This window comes from Pelodiscus sinensis, chromosome 3 (assembly GCF_049634645.1).
Source record: "Pelodiscus sinensis isolate JC-2024 chromosome 3, ASM4963464v1, whole genome shotgun sequence".
In the NCBI taxonomy this organism is placed as follows: Eukaryota; Metazoa; Chordata; order Testudines; family Trionychidae; genus Pelodiscus; species Pelodiscus sinensis.
Genome location: NC_134713.1, coordinates 142039450 through 142059150, shown reverse-complemented (window position 1 = coordinate 142059150; position 19701 = coordinate 142039450). Strand labels below are relative to the sequence as shown.

Here is a 19701-nt window from a genome sequence, read left to right as displayed (position 1 = left end):
TCTCCAAACATTCCACTTAGTTAAAATGAATTGAAATTCTGTGCATAGTCTACATTTGAAGAAACTTAGTTGTAATTAAGCCACGTTGTTGTTGATTTTTTAAATCTGAATGCTTTTAAGTAAGCTACAGAAAAGATAAGGTGAACAACTTTTAAGTAGCTTTTAAATGTGGTCTTTATGACATCAGTGGTAGATCACCCAACCACCATCCTTCTTCTTAGCTACTTTGCACACAGAATTTCTCTTGGTTGTACTCAGTAAGTGGTTTGAGGGCGACTGGACAGATGAGAAGAGCTCTTGCTTATAAACTACTTGTCCAACTGTCGTTGCTCTTTAAAAAATCCTTCGCCTCATAGTAACTTGGGTATCAGTGCTGAGAAGTTCCACATGGCCCAAGTGGTCTGGCTCCACTGCCAGTGAGCCAGGTGGGCAGGAGACCTCTTAAAAACAGAGCCATTAGAGCCCTGGAATGAGACATCATGCAACCTTGCCTTCACATAGCATCAGTGTCTATAATATAGCACTCTCAGACGTTGTCAGTTTAGCTAATGAAGGGCTTGATTCACCAGTAGTTTTAGCAAATGAAGGGTCAGATTCACTGGTAGATTTCTGTAACTTTGTGTCTCACTAGTAATGTGAAGCAGTTGTAAACCCAGTTTAATTATAATTTCGTTGGTTCGCAGTGCTTTGGTATATCAATGAATCTGAATTTTTTTTTAATTATTCAGGGTTGATACTACATAACATCAAGCTATTAGAAGTATTGTATAGGAACACGTTCTCTGGATTTCTTCTTTAAAGTTCATCTATTAAACTTAATGCTTTTAAAAAAACAGAAAAGTTAGGCAAAATTGTGATGAAATGGTAACAAGCTTGAAAGTGAGTGCTAGAAACATACTGAGAAAAAAAAATTAGAGATGTTGCAATTATCTCAAAACCAGGTATTTCAAACCCTGAAACCTCAGAGCCAAGATTACACTTAAAAAAATGTAAACCTGTCAAGGTCCAGAAATGCAGAGTTAAGGCTTCCAAAGAACCTTAACTTTGACTTGTAAATACATCAGGAAGTTAAAAAAAAAAATTGTGGGGAGGAGAGAATGCTCTTTAAAAACCTCTTTAATCTGGAACCAAGAACTAAAATGTTCATTGTGTGGCATCATTAGGGAGAGTAAGGATTGTTGGGCTACCACATTGATGTCTTTCTATATCTTTTCACGTGTTTGAATTTCTTGTAAATGCAGCTTTATCTCTGAACTTCCTGGAGTTCTAATGCTTTGTTTTGGTATAATGGCAGCAACTATATAATATATTTTACCCTTAAGTTACTATTCTATACCCTAACCCTTTCCTCCATTTTGCTACAGTTTTGTCTTAGAAATAAAAACACAAGATACATAATCACTTGAGCAGCTTTTGGTGTAGAATGCAATGAAAATTTAATAGGGCACATCATCAGTACAGAACTGTACAGGACAGGAAGTGAAGACAAATACCATATTCAGCTGAAACTATTGGGAGAATTTAAGGAGCTGAAATTTAATTGCCTGTGTTGGAATTTGATCATGATGCACAAGTTAACACCCAGGCTCTTGGAATACAGCAAACCCTCACTATTCGTGGTGGATGGGAATTCATCGCAGCTGCTGGGAGCCACAGTGAGTTCTCCCAGCCTCCGCTGCGCCCTCTCCCCACCTGCCCCCACTCTGGGACAGGAGACCTGCAAATATGCAGAACTGTGAAATAGTGATTCAGTGAATCTCAAGCATCTGAATTTTCATAGGATCTTTTAATAATTGTATGTAGTCAAAACATTGTTCTTTACAGCTCACACTAGAGAGCATCTCCCTTAGGCAATGTGTTAATAGCCGTACAGTGTGGGGAATTTCTTCAGTACCAATTCTGAGAGCTGAATGTTGTTTACTAAATCAACTGTTCCCTTTCCTACAACTTATGCTTTTCTTTGGAAGCATCCCATCCAAATGCTGATTTGGTTTCTGTAAGCTGGTGAGAAATGGCACAATCCCAGTGCACGATATAGAATTCGTTATTGCCAGTGCCTATATTTTAAAAAAATCATGAGTCAGATCTTACGGAAAAAATATAAGATATTAGTTTCAAAATCATGTGGTTGAAATAAAAATAAATAATGTTAATAAAATAATATTTTTGGCATTGTCTTATTTTTTTAACTCTCCCTGCCAACTCTCAATATGTGGCCTTTTACAAGAACTCAGATGAGATAAAGGACCCATCTTGCTAGTATTGTACAAGCACTTATTGTTAAATGTAGTGGTGAGTTTGTGATGTGGGAGCTAGAACTGAAACCTACCAATCTCATCTCATGTAAGGGCAGGCCTGGGCAAAATACGGCCTGCAGGCCAAATCTGGCCTGCCACTGGATCCAGCCCACAGATACTACGGAGAGCCCCAGGCAGGCTCCCTGCTTGCCATGCCCCACCCACACACCACTTGGAAAAGCAGCTGCGGGGCCGTTTCTCTTTAAAAACTGTGAGCCCGGAGGGGAGGGAGGACGGCTTCAGCAATGACCTGAGACATTCAGTTCCCTAAAGAGAGGTTTATTTTAAGTTCTGAAATCTTTGGCATTTACAAAAACACATTCTTCCTGTCTCTGGACTCAACAGCAAAATCTCTTGCCCCTTGTTCTCAATCTGAGAGAGTCGGTACCATATCTTGTTTTTAAAGAGAAAGATGGAACCCCCAGAAATGCAACAATAATACAAATATTACATGACACCCAAATTCATTTAAATACATTTTGCAATATAAAATCATGCTAACAGGTGCTCTAGGGTTGTTTAACTTTTATTTATATATATATATATATTGTTTCACCCCACATGGGTCATAGACAGGGTATGACAACCTTCAGTTTCACAGTATGACCTCTCCTACTATACTTTAGGAGTAACTGATGGAGGACAACAGCATGCTGTTATTCTTTATGAGGACCAGCCTAAATAGGGAGACCATACACACTTTGCAAGTCGTTTTGAGATGTAGTAGAATTCTGGGCATCAGTGTTTTGGTTTCCGTTTCTGGCTCTCTGAGCTGTGTGATCTGTGAATTACCCTCACCAAAGTCAACCTGCTAAATGTAAGAGCATAATCGCCTACTACTTAAGCTAAAGAACTAGAGCTCTTTGTGCAGAAGCGATAGCATCTAACCACTAGAGGTGACATGAGCAGCATTGCCTTAGTATAGTTTACTAAGAACCTGATTTGTCATATTCCTTCTGAAATGCTTCATGGGTAAGTGTATAATATTTAGCTTGGTTATATTAGACTCCTGGATTCTAGTCTCAGCTGTACCTGAAATAAACCTTTATGAGCTCTCATGTATCTATCTGTGAAATAGATGAAAGATAGTTTCCCCCATCCCCAACGTAGTCGCATGAAGTCTTGGTTCATTGTAAGGATTGTGAAGAGTTCAGAAATATCAACAGCAGTTAGTGAAAGAACTGAGACTAGAACTTTGTTCTATAAGCATACAGTATAGTACACTTTTCTTGTATGAAGGATTTTTGTTGCCCTCAAAAATCACATGACTGTGTGAGCTTTTTGTGGAATCACAGAACTGACAGCAGCCAGGGCCAAAGTTGTGTTACTCACAAGAGTTAACATTGCATGTCTTGCATTATGTTTAAGGCATGGAGGGCTTACAGCTCCCTGTTGGAGAAAGTTCATACATTCAGTATGATTTAGCATGTCTCATCAGTTAATGCAAAAAAAGTGTATTTAGTGATAACTTTGAAGGTAAGTGAACACTTTGAAACAAACTGCAGATAAAATAAGTAAATTTAGTTGCTGGCTGCCTAAAGATAGACTAAAATTCTGTCTGCAATATCAAATCACAGTGGTAGGAAATTCATTTAAAACGTGATCTTTCAAATGTTTTCCGCTTAGTGTACATAGTTGAGGCACATTTGTGAAATAAAAAAAAAAATTGTAAAACAGTTATTTTTAAAGAGTTTTGCTCTGCCTACACTAATGAAAAATGCATATTGGTTGAAACATTTATCAGCAATGGTTTTTAAGAATTGTTCCTGTGACGCAATAATTTTGGCATGTAGGTGGGACCTAAATAAAACTTAAAAGGGAAACTAGCCCCAAGTATGAAAATCTTTCTTAGTTAAGGGGTAAAAAAAAAAAATTATTTTACCTAGTTAACATGGAATGATGAAGAACGTCAGACAAGCTTGCTGTATTAGCGAACAGTCATTAAGTTAGAACTAAAATTACATTAGATAGATGAAAGATTATTTTACACAGCACATAGAAGGATATTGCTAAAGTCTTACAGATTCTACTTTTTCTTAATTGAAATCTGTTAATTTAATATACGTCTTCTTAATGTGGATAATTCATAATTGCAGAAATGCTATCATCTATTCAACTCATTTTCATAGTTGTTTTTTTAAATTTACCAGGACAGCATATATTATCCCATTTGGGATTTTCCAGAACTCATAATAGTGACTTCAGCTGTTCATTAACCTCTGAACTGTGAGATCCCTTTGGAAAATGAGGGGAGTAAATTGATTCAAGGTTAATACTTGTTTGTAGAAGGTGAAGTCTCAAAGGGAATGCAAAGGGTGATGAGGCCACTTTGTTCAAGAGCTGTTCCATGTGACTTTGCATTAGCGTTCAAAAGTGCAAGCTATACAGCCAAGAGTGGAACCCAGAGGTAGCTTTGTCTAACAAAGCCTGACTATTCAAATAATTTTCTGTAATTAATAAAATGTATATCCACAAAGAAGTTGGTGTCCCATGTGTCAAGAGTTAGCAATATGGAATTAGAAGCAGCATTATAATAAAAAAAGAACTTATGGCTTCTGTAGTGAAGTGACGTTTCTATATTGAATTTTGGTGGAAAATTATGGTAGTGTTCCACCGCTTTCATTGTGGTGGAAAATTGTTGGTAGTTATATTTTTATATATATAAAACACACTGGCTGTGTCTAGACTGGCCAGTTTTTTCAGAAAATCAGCCGTTTTTCCGGAAAAACTTGCCAGCTGTCTATACTGGCTGCTTGAATTTCCACAAAAGTACTGACTTCCTACTGTAGGAAATCAGTGCTTTTTGCGGAAATATTATGCTGCTCCCATTCAGGCAAAGCTTTTGCGCAAAAGGGCCACTATAGACAGCTGAGATTTGTTTTGCGCAAAAAAGCCCCGATCGCGAAAATGGCGATTGGGGCTTTTTTGCGCAAAAGCGTGTCTAGATTGGCCATGGCTGCTTTTCTGCAAAAAGTGCTTTTGCGGAAAAGCGTCCGTGCCAATCTAGATGCTATTTTCCGAAAATGCTTTTAACGGAAAATTTCCGGAAAATCATGCCAGTCTAGATGTAGCCACTAAGTCTCCAGAGCCATTGTTAGAATGCTTTTGCTAAATGATTTCTCATTTTGATTTTCTTGATAAATCTAATCCAAAACCTGTAAAATTCTGGTACATTTTACAACTCTTAAATGTGCTACTATTCTCCTAAGCTTTGCTGGTGTCAGCACTTGTGAGTGCTGCTATATCTGTAGTCAAATCCATAATCCATACAGTTCTTCAGTTCCTGTGATTGTGTTAAGTACTTAACTAGGTCAAGAGCCCTGGCAGCATCCTGATGAATCATTAGTTACTTGGGAAGGAGGAGTGGGGCTGGTCTTCATTGTCTTTAAGTTGTTTTTCCTCTCTTTTCTCTCAGGTACATCCGAATAGTTGGTACCCACAACACAGTGAACAAAGTTTTCCATATTGTGGCATTTGAATGCATGTTTACCAACAAAACCTTCACTCTTGAGAGAGGTCTTATAGGTAAGAAATACAATTGTTTTCTAATTCTATGGCTATCTCTATTGTATGTAAATTACTAATGACACTTTTATTCTTAGTCATTTCAGGTTTATTGCGTGAACTCATTATGTCCTTGGGAGCCTAGAGTCCCATTTATACCACTAGCCCATTTGTTTGTAAGAATGTTTCTGTGCTGCCTTCCATTGTAGGTTGGCTAAATGACTTTAAGGAAGTTTCTAACCTACAGAATCTATGGTGGCATAGTAGTGTCTTCATAGCCACCTAGTGTGGACACAGCATATGTTGACAGAATTGTTCTGCTAATATAGGAATAAGACCTCCTCATAGAGCTTTTCTGATTGTGTCTACATAGTGGGTTTTATCATCATAATTGTGTTATTCAGGGATGTGGTTTTTTTCATACCTCTGCCTGTTGTAACTATGCTCCCTTAAGTTTTTAGTATAGGCCAAACCTAAAAAACTTAGTGTGACTGTGTTCTGGGATTTTCAGCACTGTGAGTTACTATGCTATCCCTCTCAAGTCTCAAAAAGTGAGAATTGTTCTACAGGTAAACTGTGTGACAACTCCCTGACACAATTGCTTGCCTGCCTTGCCAGCAAATTCTTAAGGACTCTGTTCAGTCCAAATGTTGTCCTGCAGTTAAAGACAGTGAGCCCCAACTCCTGAGTTCTTCAGAGGTGTCTTCCTATAGTGTCCAGCCCCCTCACAGAACACTCACTTTAAGTTAATTTTGTTTCTCCTTTAAAGAGGTAATATACTGTTGCTCATTAATTTAACTGGGGTTTCACATATGCTCTTATTTCAATCACAACAGTCAGTTGGTTTATAGTAAAATAAAGTTTAACAAACAGACATAGGATTAAGTCATACCTTTGTAAGGAATAAAGATAGAAAGAGTTACAAGCAAACAAAAGTAAAAATATTCTTCTACTATTAAAGTCAATTTTGGCAAGTTACAGTCTTTTCCTAAGCATGGTAATCACCTAAACTAAGTTCCCAGAGACTTCAACTCCCTTGGATGAAGTATTCAGTATTATGTGATGTCAAGAACCTTGGCCCTTTAATCCCACCAGTGATGGACACCACACTGCCGCTCTCTTTTTGTCTAAACCTTCCAAAATTCATCAATCTTGTAACAAGAGCTACTTTTTGTTGTTCTTCCCTTCTTGTTGACTTCACATCTCCCTGCTGATTCATATGTAAAAAGGAGTTTCATTGTTTTGATTCCATAATGCTTAATTTACACTGGAGACAGGTATATATCTACCTTCCCGCCTGTCGGGGAGAAATCTTGTTTCTCTCTTTGGCTACGTCTATACTGCAGCCTTCTTTCACAAAAGCTTATGCAAACGAAGTGCGGAGTAGAATATCACTGTGCTTAATTTGCATAATTAATTAGCAGCTGTTTTTGCACAAGAGGCTTTTGCGCAAAAAGGAGCTGTGTTTTTGCGCAAAACCCCCTCTTGTGCAAGAGTCGTTCATCCTCCTAAGTTTCTTTTGCGAAACACCAAGATTTGACTTTCAGAGTTAGTTTCCCAGTCATCTATTTAACCATGTACTGTGGAGAAACAAGGAAATTTCACAATCACTCTTCAGTGTCCCATGAGTTTTGCCACAAAATCTCTTTACAATCTCCTTTTAGGCTTGTACACATGGAAGATGAATATTGCCATGCCTCATTTTCATACTTAACGAGCCGCCATTTTGTGCAAGGGGCTTTTGTGCAAGAAGGCACAGTCTGCACTGCTTGCACAAAAATGGCCCTTTTGCCCCTTGAGCAAAAATGGTGGCTCATTAAGTATGCAAACGAGGCATGGCAATATTCCTCACCACGCCTCATTTGCATATGTTCTTGCGCAAGTCTGCGCAATGTAGATGTAGCCAAAAGGTATAGCAATAGTCCATTCCCCTTTCCAGGGAGATTACTTCTAGGTCATCCACTGCTGAGTCCACCAGCACTCAGTTCTCAGTTCCTTTCTGCCCTTATTCCAGAGCCCCTAGTCTATTGACCATCCACCGGAGTGTGACCAGTTTCATGATTCTTCTGCCCAAACACAGTCCAATTATGCAACCTTTTTTAGCCCTCACTGGCTCTCCAGCTCAGGAGGGTCAACAGGATAGCCTGGTGACTTATCTCCTACACAATTCCTCTCTATTTCCAGGTAATGGCTTGCAGAAATGTCCTGTGTCTCCCAGGCAGCTACCCTCTGCCTCTTCCCTTGCTCCTCCCAAGCAGTCTCAGCTGTTATTCTCCGTGTTTCTCTGACAGCTTTCTTTGGTAACTTTCTGACCCCTTTCCTTGCTTCTTCCAGGCAGCTCTCTCTTTCCTCTTCCTGACTTCCCTCTCCTCACAGAGAGGAGACCTGACTTAATTAAACTCAATTTGGTAGCAGGTAATCAGTCACAGGTGCACTGGACACTCACTCTTTCATAAAGGGGCCATTCACACTGTAACAGATACATGAAAGATCAGGTTAAGTCAGTGATGGGCAACCAAGAACAGTGAGTAGGCTGCATGAGTGGCCCTCTCAGTCGGCCGTAGCAGCTCACACCTCATGGGGTTCCACCTGCAGCCCACGGATCCCTTGTCTGCTCTTTTTCCTCTCATGCACTGGGGCACAGGAGTCTCACACTTCCTACTCCTCTGCCTCTCTCCAGCACTTTTGGAGCACCATGAATCACCTGATTTGCTCTCCATCCCAACTCCTATCTCTCCCTCACAGAGTTTGAACAGCCATAAACAGCTGAGTCACAGCATTCCAGCTCTGAGAGGGACATGGGGGAGCGGGTACAGAGTACAAATCAGGCAATTCAAGGTGCTCCAAAAGTGTTGTCGGGGGGGGTGGAGTAGGAAATGTGGGGTCCTGTGTCCCAATGCACAAGAGGCGCAAGGGGGAGCGGGCAGATAGGGGGCCTGCAGGCTTCAGATGGAGCCCCAACCCACAGGTTACCCACCATTGGGTTAAATTTTGTTTCACATGGTCCAAGAATATGCAAGACACCTCATAATACAGATTAAAAGACTTTATCTGTGCCCTGAGGAGTTCACAAAATATATCTGATGTCAGCAATGTTGGGTAACTAGACAGTGAAGGGATGAATTGCATTTAAAAAGAAAATGCTACATTAATAAAAGTATGCAGTTTCTCAAAAAGAGCATGATGAGTAAACCAACATGATGAAGTAAATACTTTTACATTGCAAAAGGACTGGAAACGCAAAAGTCCTTTGCTATGTCTTACCTAATTTAAGGTGAAGAAATCTTGTGCTAAATCATGTAAAGCCATGTTCTTCTTCGAGTGATGTTTCTGTGTTGGTGTCGGGCTCATCACTGTGCCACAGATTGGAGACTTTCAGAGCAATGTTCAGTCGGGCTGCACATGCGCGAGTGGTGAGCAGCGTTCCCGCCTTTGGAGTTAGCGCGCGCACAGCCCGATTCCCCTCGGTTACTTCTTCGCTGCCCTCAGCTATGGACGGAGTTCCAACTCTCTCCTCCTCAGCGCACTTCTGAAAAATATAGTAGTAGCTAGTTAGTGTTGAATTACCCCGTACTTCTTTCCCTGTTAATACAGTTTAAACTTTTAAAAAACCCGTATTTTTTCCTTCAGCTTGTTCATAGTTTAGTTAGACTATCTGTTTACTGCCGCGCTGCGGCAAACTACAAAAAAAAAAAAAAAGAAACCAAATACAGACAGTTCTACTCATACAATTACAAACAGCATAATTCACCACTGGGAGACATCTAAAGTCCAAAGATGCGACAAATGCAGAGAGTCTCTGTGCGTATTCTGAGCTCTCTTTCCTTGCGAGCTCTCACTGTCAGACTGCAACAATGGACACTGGATTTTCTCAGTGTATACACCAATCAGCTGCCACGTCCACAGACACGTTTTGCCTTCTCCAAAAGTCCTTTCCTCCTTACAATGGTGGACCCAGGCACAGAACCTCTGCGAGGGGGTGTGCTTTCACCGGACTCAACCGTCCAAACAAATCACTATAGACCCCTCATTGCTAGGTTGGGGTGCACACTTCCAACAACAATGCGCGCAAGGGAAGTGGTCCAAAGATGAGTCCAGACTTCACATCAACCTGCTTGAGCTTCAAGCAGTTCACAACGTGTGCAAGCAGTTCCTTCCACATATTCGAGGGTCTTCAGTGCGTATCCTCACCAACAGTAAGACTACTATGTTTTACATCAGCCTCCAAGAGGGTGTGAAATCCCCTTTGCTATGTGCAGAGGCAATCTGCCTTTGGAACTGGTGTATCCACCATTACATAACCATCACAGTGGCATATCTACATGGGGACAAGAATATCATGGCCTATACCCTCAGCCGCAACTTTCTCACAGAACACAGAACTGCATGGTCAGATCACCCACAATCTGTTCTAATGCTGAGGTTGACCACAAATAGACCTCTTCACAACCAGACAAAATTCCAAATGCCCCCATTACTGTTTGAGAACAGGCATAGGACACGACTCCCTGGGAGACACTATGCTCCTCCCACAGGATGCTCACCTATTATATGCCTTCCCTCCTATCTCTCTCATTCACCAGAGTTCTCTGGAAGATATGGACAGATGGGGCCCATGTAATTCTAATGGTCCCATCATGGTCTCAACAGACAGGGTTCCCATGTCTTTATGAACTGTCTCTACAACCTCGCTGCCCGCTTCCGACCCGCCCAGACCTCCTCTCCCAGAACAAGGGTGCGATACTTCATTCCCAGCTGCAAGTACTGTGCCTGACAGCATGGTACCTATCTGGTTCTCAGAAGTGGAGCAGCAGTGCTCCCAACAAGTGAAAACTGTCCTACTGTATAGCAGGAAACAAACAACACGCAAGACTTACCTGTACAAATGGTAACGATTTACACAGTGATGCACTCAGAGGAAAGTCCAACCGTCTATACTTCTGCTCCATCTGATACTGGAATACATTATGCACCTGAAACAACAAAATTTATCCCTTTCATCACTCCAGGTTCACATGGCCGTTATTACGGCTTTCCACCCCCACTTCCCCAATTGATGGGTTCTCTATATTTGCCCATCCCAGATCTAAGAGATTTTGGAAGGGCCTCCAGAACCTACACACACACACACACACACACACACACACACACACACACACACACACCCCGCCATGTGGGATTTAGAATTGGTCCTCCACTCACTCACAAAACCACCCTTCGAACCAATGGCAACTCCATCACTTACCTTTCTCGCCATGAAAAAGTTATTCCTTTTGGCAGTCTCATCAGCAGGGAGGTTTAGCAAACTTGCAGCTCTCACAACCTTTCACAGGCATAAAGTTATTCAAGGGCTTCATCCCTCCTTCTTACCCAAAGTTGGTTCTGAATTTCATATCAATGAACCGATAGTCCTTCCCCACCTCCTACCCAAAACCACACCACTCCAGGGAAGAACCCATATTACACACTTTAGATGTCAGAAGGGCCACTGCCTTTCCATCTGGATAGGATTCAGCCCTTTCTACTATCCCAGAGATTGCTGGTAACTCTAGCTGAAAGGTCCAAGAGAAAACCACTTTCTTCCTAGTGCATATCAAAATTGATAACATCGTGTATTACTACCTGCTATTCACTCCAGAATAGGGCATTACTGATGACTCCCAAAGCCCAGTCCACCAGAGCGATGGCAAATGACAACTGCCTTCCTCAGAGGGGTCTCACTTCAGGAAATACGCAGATCAGTGACATGGTCGTCCAGTCACACCTTCATAAAGCATTACGCGATTCCACCATGCTCCACGGCAGACACTGCAGTAGCCACTGTGATCCTCACCAGAGCCTGTAACAATTAGCCAAAGCCCAAGCCCACCTTCCTTGTAAATGGGCACTGCTACACAGTCACCAACAGTGGACCACCCACAGAGACATCACCTGAAGAAGAAAGAGACGTTACGCTGTGCAGTAATGATTGTTCTTTGAGATATGTATCCCTGTGGGTGCTCCACTACCCAACTCCTTCCTGCTTCTTTGGGCACTAATAATTTGCCACAAGGGCATCAAGGAAGAAACAGAGGGAATCGGGCTGTGCACACTAACTTCAAAGGCAGGAATGCCACACGCTGCTCGTGCATGCGCAGCCCAGCTGAACACTGCTCTGAAAGTCTCCGATCTGTGGCGCTAGGACGAGCCCGACACCTACAATGGAGCACCCACGAGGACACACATCTCGAAGAACAATCATTACTGCACAGAATGAGTAACTTCTCTTTATTGCTGTGTGCAAATCAGTAACAGATACATGTGTATTCTAGTATTGTCAGAGCTGGCATTTTAAGAACTCCTTATGGTGAGGGATTTGAGATTTTTCATCTACAGTTTAGGGTACGTGTAACAATGTTTGCTTTCAGCTTGTGAGGTGAGAGCTGTATTATTTAAAGACTACTTTATCAGAACAGTAAATAAATAGGTAAATGTGTGCATATGTGTCAGTTAGATCCTAATTCACTTGTCTTTGAGATAATAGCTCTCTGACACTTGGGTTGGTTTTAGCAGAGTTCTAGTGTGACATGTTATATGTCAATGGATTCCTGATAAAAGCAGTTGTATTTCAGTTTCAATCTAGTAGTGAAGACCCTTGATTTTGCTCAATGTCTGTTGCTAAAGATTGTAAAGACTTGAATATCTTTTATATAGAAACATTAAATGGTAAGTTACACTGTTAAAGTCACAGTTAGATTTTAGGAAAGAAAAACAGTATATTGAAAGCATGCCATTATCTGTGTTATAATTAGCATATAAATGGCATAGAATTCTGCCAGGAAATTATTTGAATTTTATCCTGATCATAACAGGAATAGATAGTCTGATCTTTATTGATTTTTTCCATGTTACCGTTATAAAAAAAAATGAAAATGCAATAAATTGAAGTATAAATATGAATATTGAGAAGTCTTGAGATTTGTTCTAAAGTTTTGCAAATATCCATGGAACCCCATAGCATTGTTGAAATGAATTATATTCCAAAAAACTGAAAAATGTTAAGGTTTGAATCAGAAATATTTAAAGCATGTTTACTTACTTTTTCTTATAAGTATTGTTGGAACAGAGGGGACGTGCTCCCATTCTATAACTTCTGTTGTGTGTTGTGATACAAAGTATTTGGAATGTTTATTCAGAGTAGGGATGTAAATAAGTATTTGAGTTGACTACTGGTATTCCAGCCTCCCCCCCAAAAAAAATGCTGCCTCTGTATCAGAGGGAGCAAGGGGGAGGGGAAGCGGGAGCCAGTGCTAGTGGGGAGCCAACTTAAAAGCCAGTTCTTCCTAGCACCGTCTCAGCAGTGCTGCCTTCCCCTCCCCTTGCACTGCTGCCTCTCTCACAGGCAGCATTGTGACAGGGCAGGGGGAGGGGGGTTTGAAGCATCCTCGGCTCACAGCAGATCCAGCCTTGCTGTGGGCAGATGCTGCTCCACATCCTGTAGAGTAGCTCCTGTCCATGGGAGCCTGGGCTGGCCATGAAGAGAGGCTGCTCCAGCAGCATCCCTGTCTATGAGGGGTCCCAGCTCCCTGCTGGAATCCTTCGCAGACAGGGGCTGCTGCACCTGGTGCAAGCTGGGACTGAGTAAGCCTGGCTTAGTCCTGGCTCGTGCCAGGGCTGGGAACTACCCCCAATGTGATTTAGCATTTAAATGTAGTAAGAACTGGGCGGGCAGGGCACCCGGCACTTACTACATTTTAATGTTTAACTGCAACAGTGGTAGCTCCTGGACCTGTCACGAGCTGGAACTGAACACCTTCCTTTATCGACTAATCGTGTAATCGATAAATTTTAATTCTCCCAGCTCTGAATTAGGGATGTTAAGAAGCAGGTATTTCACTAATCATGTTGTTGATAAAATTTTTATCAACTACACGATTAGTTGATAAGGGAAGGTGCCCAGTCCCAGCTTGCACCAGGTCCATGAGCCACCCCTGCTGTGGCTCTGCAGTTTAAATGGAGTAAGAGCAGGCTGTCTGCGCCCCCAGCTCTTACTACATTTAAACTTCAGAGCTACAGCAGGGGTAGGTCCTGGACGTGGTGCGAGCTGGGACTGAGCTGGACTTGCTCAGTCCTGGCTCACACTGGGTCCAGCAACCCCTGTCTGCAGCTGGGACCTCTCGCAGACAAGGGCTGCTACCGGAGCAGCCTCTGTTCGTGACTAGCCTGGGCTGCCGTGGACAGGGGCTGCTCCATGGGGATAGGGTCCTGCTTCCCCCCACACCTTTGCTGCTTCTAATACAGAGGTAGCAAAGGGGGCGGGTGAGTAGTTTAGTCAGCTACTCACTTCCATCCCTAATGTGTTAAGGCTTGTCTAGGTGGACATGGATAAATGTTCAGAGGGGCACAGCTGGGGCATGGGCCAGCCCCCATGGGGATGGGAAGGGAATGCCACCCAGCTCTGCTCCTGGCTTAGCCCCATCTGTTGAACCCATGCCTGAACCCTCAGCTGCCAGTTTCAGCTCTGTTCCCACTTGGGTCCCTAGCTATAGTCCAAGCCTCAGCCCACTGACCTGTGTGTGCACCTTCCCCCTCCCAGAGTTATGGCCCTATTCCTACTCCAGGCTCTAGGGGTTGGGGTGTGTGGATTGAGATAAGAAGGCCATGAGGTAAAATGTTTGAGGACCGCTATCAATACAAACAGTGCATGGCAATCTAGAATGTAAATGAAGTATAGTGTATTAGCCTGCTGGTCACTAGCTCTCTGTGTGGATCTTGCTGCCATTATAGGTTCCCTGGTGTACACTTACCTTCTGTTTCAGTGTGGAATCACTCAAAGTGCACTAGGGAACTTTTAGGGCACAGTAGCACTAGTTCACTGTGGATTTGTACCCCAGCTTGCTGTGCACTATTTAATTTTAGACTAGCTCTTGGATACCATTTCTGTGTTGACTGTGTAGACAGTGTGACAACCATTAAATACTAGACATGAGATTACATGCAGTCATTATATGAGCCTGTTTTATTAAGAAATGAATGTTGGCTAGTCCATCGGGGGAGCACAGGTTTTTTAGGAAGAGCTGTGTGACCTTTCAACAACTTCCTACACAATTGCTAAAAATGATACAAAAGGGGCCTCTTATCTGGAATAACAAAAAATTGGGTCAGTGAGAGAGGCTTTTGGGGGGAGGGGGAGGATCTCATGCATACAGTCTACATGGTTTAATCTCTTTATTAGACTTATTCATTTGGATCAGGAAGCTAGCCATACAGGGAGGATTTGTCAGACATACTATTTTCAAGTGTGTAGCATGCACATAATGGCCATCACTGTAAAGTGGAGATTAGAGCCTGGCAAACAAGTAATAAAAGTGAAGTGTAATTTCATGTGGTAGATTGATAATAGCAATTTTATGTCACCGTGTTTTACATACAACATTTTCATGTCAAAACCATTAGCTCCCAACTTATGACATTTAAAAGTTAATGTGAGGAGAGATATGTAAAACAGGTACTGTAAGCAATAGCCAAAAAGCTTTAATGGCAATTGTCTAGCAGTTTTAAGGGAAAGCTAGATGGAATTGCTCTTTCTAGCACTGCTTGTTTTAGTGCCAGTTTACAGTTCATTGTCCTGATAAACAAGATAAGTGATATAAATGAATGAGATCCTGTGAAATTGTTCCCCAATGCAGATGATAAGGCTGAGATTTAATTTTCCTTATGGCATCTTGTTAGTCTGCAAATGCATCAGGGAACAAAACAGCCCTATCTACAGTCTTACAGAATTGACATAAATATTTTGCTTAACAAGGACATAAAATTTAAAAAAACAGGCTCAGTGATTTCTTTAATGAATTTCACCATCAAAAATGTTGAAGAGCATTGAGTCTGAAAGTTCCTTTATTCAGAAATGTAAGGTCAAATATACCTGTGTCTGAGCAAATGATAGAGCTGTTAGTTTGGGTGCAGTCAGGGCCCTCCGATGTGATGACTTTGCTAGAGCTCTTTAACTGCCTGGTGACAAGGGTCTACAGAGGGTGAGGAGCTTTCTTAGGCATTGTGTTGTCTTTCTTGCTTGATATTGTCCTTCCCTGTTTTGGAGTGAAGAGAATTTTATTTCCTAAACTCAGTCCCAGAAGACAATTCCAAGGGTACGTCTAGACTACATGTCTCTGGCGACAGAGGCATGTAGATTAGGCTACCCGGCATAGGAAAATGCAGTGGCGATTTAAATAAACGCCGCTTCATTTACATTTAAATGGCTGCTGCGCTGAGCCGATCAGCTGTTTGTCGGCTCAGCTGCGGTAGTCTGGACGCTCCACGGTCGACATCAAAAGCATTTGTCGACCTCCCAGATATGCCTCCTGGGATGAGGTTTACCTGGGAGGTCGACAGATGCCTTTGAGGTCGACCACAGAGCGTCCAGACTACCGCGCTGAGCCGACAAACACCTGGTCGGCTGAGCGTGGCAGCCATTTAAATTTAAATGCAGCAGTGATTATTTAATTCGCCGCTTCATTTTCCTATTCCGGGTAGCCTAATCTACATGCCTCTGTCACCAGAGGCATGTAGTCTAGATGTACCCCAAGTGTTATAATATCCCTGGCATACTAGACTTGTTGATTTTAAGGCCAGAAGGGACCATCATGATCATGTAGTCTGACCTCCTGTATGTCACAGGCCACAGAACCATGCCTATCCACTCCAGTAGCAGGCTTCTAAACTCTGGCTACGTATCTGAAATCCTCAGATCTGACACTACTGGTAACTTCTGTGTAGGAAATGTCAAGGTCTATCTAAACAAAGGGATTTGTGCAACCTGTCACCCTATCATGAGGTCTAGTTCAGGTCCTTGGGAGTACAATCTGAAAAGCCTATGTTATATGTTGTTGTATTTATCTCTGGCTTTGCAGGCTGGCCTCAATTTATCAGCCTATCTTTCCACTTCTATAGAACATGCCAGGGAAAAACAGTGAATAATTGGTAAAGAACAGGAGATGGATATAATAAATAGAATGTCCTTGGTTGCCCTCTGGTAAATGCTATTGAGAACTTATGAATCATTGTGAACCCTCATTTGCAGACCATCCTGTATCTTATGAGAAATTGTTTTAAAGAAAAAAGGAAGGAAAGAAAGAAACTGAATAAATAATCATTCACTTGTCTTTTGTTCAATGGCAGTTATTTAAAAAATCATTTAAGCATATAGCAAAGGGAAAACAGCCAAATCAATTTCCTAGTAATGCAGTTCAGGTTTGTGAAATATTACTCTCTCTTCCCTATGGTGAAGCAGTGAGAGGTGCTGTTTTCTTGTCCAGTTTAATGTCAAATCTACACAAAGCTGTCGTATCTTGTTCCCACTCCTCTTTTTAAAGGTTAGCGTTTTTTCAGACTTGAACAGGTCTTCCCAATAACATCTGTCAGCTTTTGCGCTAAGCGTACCCTTAGGAAATTATGTAAATTTTAAGATTATCTAAATACTACTGGGATTTTTTTTCCTGTACAGTAAAGAACAGCCACATGCCAGTTTTATTTACTGCTGCCGATTTCTGTGTAGATCTAAAGATATATTCCCCTAAGTTTAGGTTTTCTTTCTTCACTGTTTCCCATACTACAGGGAACAGTGCTCATGCATGTCTGCAATTTCCATTTAAAGTAGGAAAAAGTCCCTTTTTTGCACAAAAACTGTGGGAACATCTACACTTGCACTTGACTTTTTGAAGTGAAACTCAGAAGCTTCATTGCAAAAAGTCCAACTAACTCCACAAGAGGTGGATAGCTCTTACCAGTGATGCTTTTGTGGTGATGTGCAAGTGAAGACGTATTCTTGCTGTTTGAGAGCTTTTAACCTCCATATTCCACTATGCCTTGGTGACCACTCTAGCAAGCACCTCTGCTGCTCTAACACCAGGTAAACAGACATCCATTTCTCCCTCTGAAAATCTGTGGAAACTTGGGTATTTCCCTTCGGATATTCTTGGCAAATGCTCACTGGCGAGGTAACAATGCCTTCTCCATAGAGCAAATGATCCCCTGCTTGCAACACAGCTGAGCTACTGTAACTGATCAGTTTTTAGAGAGAGGGGACTCAGGATGCCCTGCCATCACTCTTCCCGGGTATATCTACACAGCAAAGTTTTTTGAAATAACAGCCCTTATTTCGAAATAACTTTACTAGCGTCTACACAGCCAAACCACTATTTCGAAATAAATTTGAAATAGTGGAGCACTTATTCTGAATTTGGTAAACCTAATTCCACGAGTAATAACGCCAAATTCAAAATAGCTATTTCGAAATAAGTGCTGAGTAGACACTTATTTCGAAATAGATCGCCTCCAGCCTTCCCAGGGTGCCCTGGTGGCCACTCCGGCCTCAACCAAGAACACTTCTCTCCCTCCCCCTCTCCTTGGAATCTTTAAAGGGCTAGACTCTGGCCACAGTGCCTGTGCCAGCTCCAGGCCCGCCAGCCCAGAGCCAATAGTCACTGCTCCTGACCCAGTGGCCCCAAAACATGAGTCAGCAAGCCACTGGCAGCCAGCCCTCCACTGCTCCCCAGGAGCAGTCTGCCAGCTCCCAGGAGCCTTCCAGGGCCCAGAGAAGGTGGGCGCCTTCCTGGTCCAGGGTGGAGATCATGGACCTTATTCAGATTTTGGGGGATGCCCCCGATGTCCATTATCTCCGCACTAGACAGAGGAATGTGGCCGTCTATGGCAGGATAGCTGCCAGCCTGGCAACCAAAGACCACATGCAAACCCAGGAGCAGGTTTGCATGACAATCAAGTTGGTCCGGCGAGACCCCCAACCCTGAGCCCTGAGCTTCTCCTCCCTCTTCTTCCCCTTGCTTCCCTCTTCCAGTTCCCTGCTCCCAGGTTTCCCCCTCCCCTCTTCCACCCTCTCTTCTCCCCTCTCCCACCTCCTTTCCCCAGTTTCACCAGAGTTTCATTCTCTCCCTCTGCCCCCAGTTTTGTTAAATAAAGAGAGTTTGTGTTCATGAAAATACGTGTATTTTATTTGACATCAGGAAGTGGGGTTAAGGAGGGGTAAGTGGAAGGACGTGAGGGAGGAACAAGGCACAAGCACCCAGTGGGGAAGACCAGGGAGGCTCTTAGTGTTCCTCAGGGTGGAAGCTCTCCTGCAGGGCCTCCTGGATACTGACAGCCCCTCGATGGACTTCCTGGATGGCAGCCTGCAGAAAGTGCAGCCAGGCTCGCAGCAACGCATCCACAAGAAGAACCAGAGTCCCATGGGGCAGCTCTGGCTCCATGCTGTGGTGTCCTGAGTGAGGGCAACCAGAGCACAGAGACAAAATGCTTTGCTGTCCCTCATCGAGGTAGACAAGCAAGCAGGGAAACCTGAGAACTGGCTGTCGGGGGGGGGGGGGAGGGGGAGGAGAGGAGGGTCCCTTTAAGCACAGACCTCAGATAGCCCTCAGGCAGCAGCCCCACACAGTAAGTCCTGACCTGGTACCCTGCCGGAACTGGTTCCAGCTGGCCTTAAATGCAATTCAGAGTCCACTCAGTGTGGACGCGCTATTTTGAAATAGCAAAAAGCTATTTAGAAACGCATTTTGTGTGTAGACGTGTTATTTCGAAATAAGCTGTTTCGAAATAACACGGTAGTGTAGACATACCCCATACCCCTCTTCCCAATAGCTTTATTGTCAAAATGGAGGGAGCTGCACTGTAGAATAGCTGCCCTCCAGCACTGCTGTCATCATCGATTAAAATGTGAGCGCTCTGAGTCCCATGACAATAAGTGAGACCACAAACCAACGGTTTTCTTTTACAGGTTCATTATCAGCAGTGAAACTGACAGTGCAAAAATTCTGCAAGTGTAGACACAGCCCAAGTTTTTCTAAAGCAATTGCTGCTTCTGAAAGCAGGCTGCAGGTAGGCCCTCATGTGTGTGTTATTGAAAAGTCTG

The 19701-nt window shown here is 42.8% G+C and overlaps 1 protein-coding gene and 2 long non-coding RNA genes across 11 annotated transcripts in view; 1 reads left to right on the top strand and 2 right to left on the bottom strand.

The window, feature by feature from the left end:
* The window catches only part of LOC142828004 (uncharacterized), a 39339-nt gene extending 30150 nt beyond the window's left edge, over nucleotides 1–9189 (bottom strand). For both annotated transcript variants that reach the window (XR_012902871.1, XR_012902870.1), the window contains exon 1: nucleotides 9066–9189. This is a non-coding gene — a long non-coding RNA (uncharacterized LOC142828004). The remainder of the gene's footprint in view (nucleotides 1–9065) is intronic.
* The window catches only part of BTBD9 (BTB domain containing 9), a 301225-nt gene that overhangs the window by 175208 nt on the left and 106316 nt on the right, over nucleotides 1–19701 (top strand). For all 7 annotated transcript variants that reach the window (XM_075925075.1, XM_075925077.1, XM_075925076.1 and 4 more), the window contains exon 7: nucleotides 5713–5822. In XM_075925075.1, the coding sequence (XP_075781190.1) occupies nucleotides 5713–5822 (110 nt within the window). The remainder of the gene's footprint in view (nucleotides 1–5712; nucleotides 5823–19701) is intronic.
* Nucleotides 9197–13016, bottom strand: LOC142828003 (uncharacterized). 2 transcript variants are annotated; one of them, XR_012902869.1, is made up of 4 exons: nucleotides 12880–13007; nucleotides 11424–11640; nucleotides 10679–10774; nucleotides 9197–9330 (listed from the first exon to the last, which is right to left on the bottom strand). It is a non-coding gene; the product is annotated as an uncharacterized LOC142828003 (long non-coding RNA). The 2 variants fall into 2 exon arrangements; XR_012902868.1 differs by lacking the exon at nucleotides 11424–11640 and having other exon boundaries at nucleotides 12880–13016.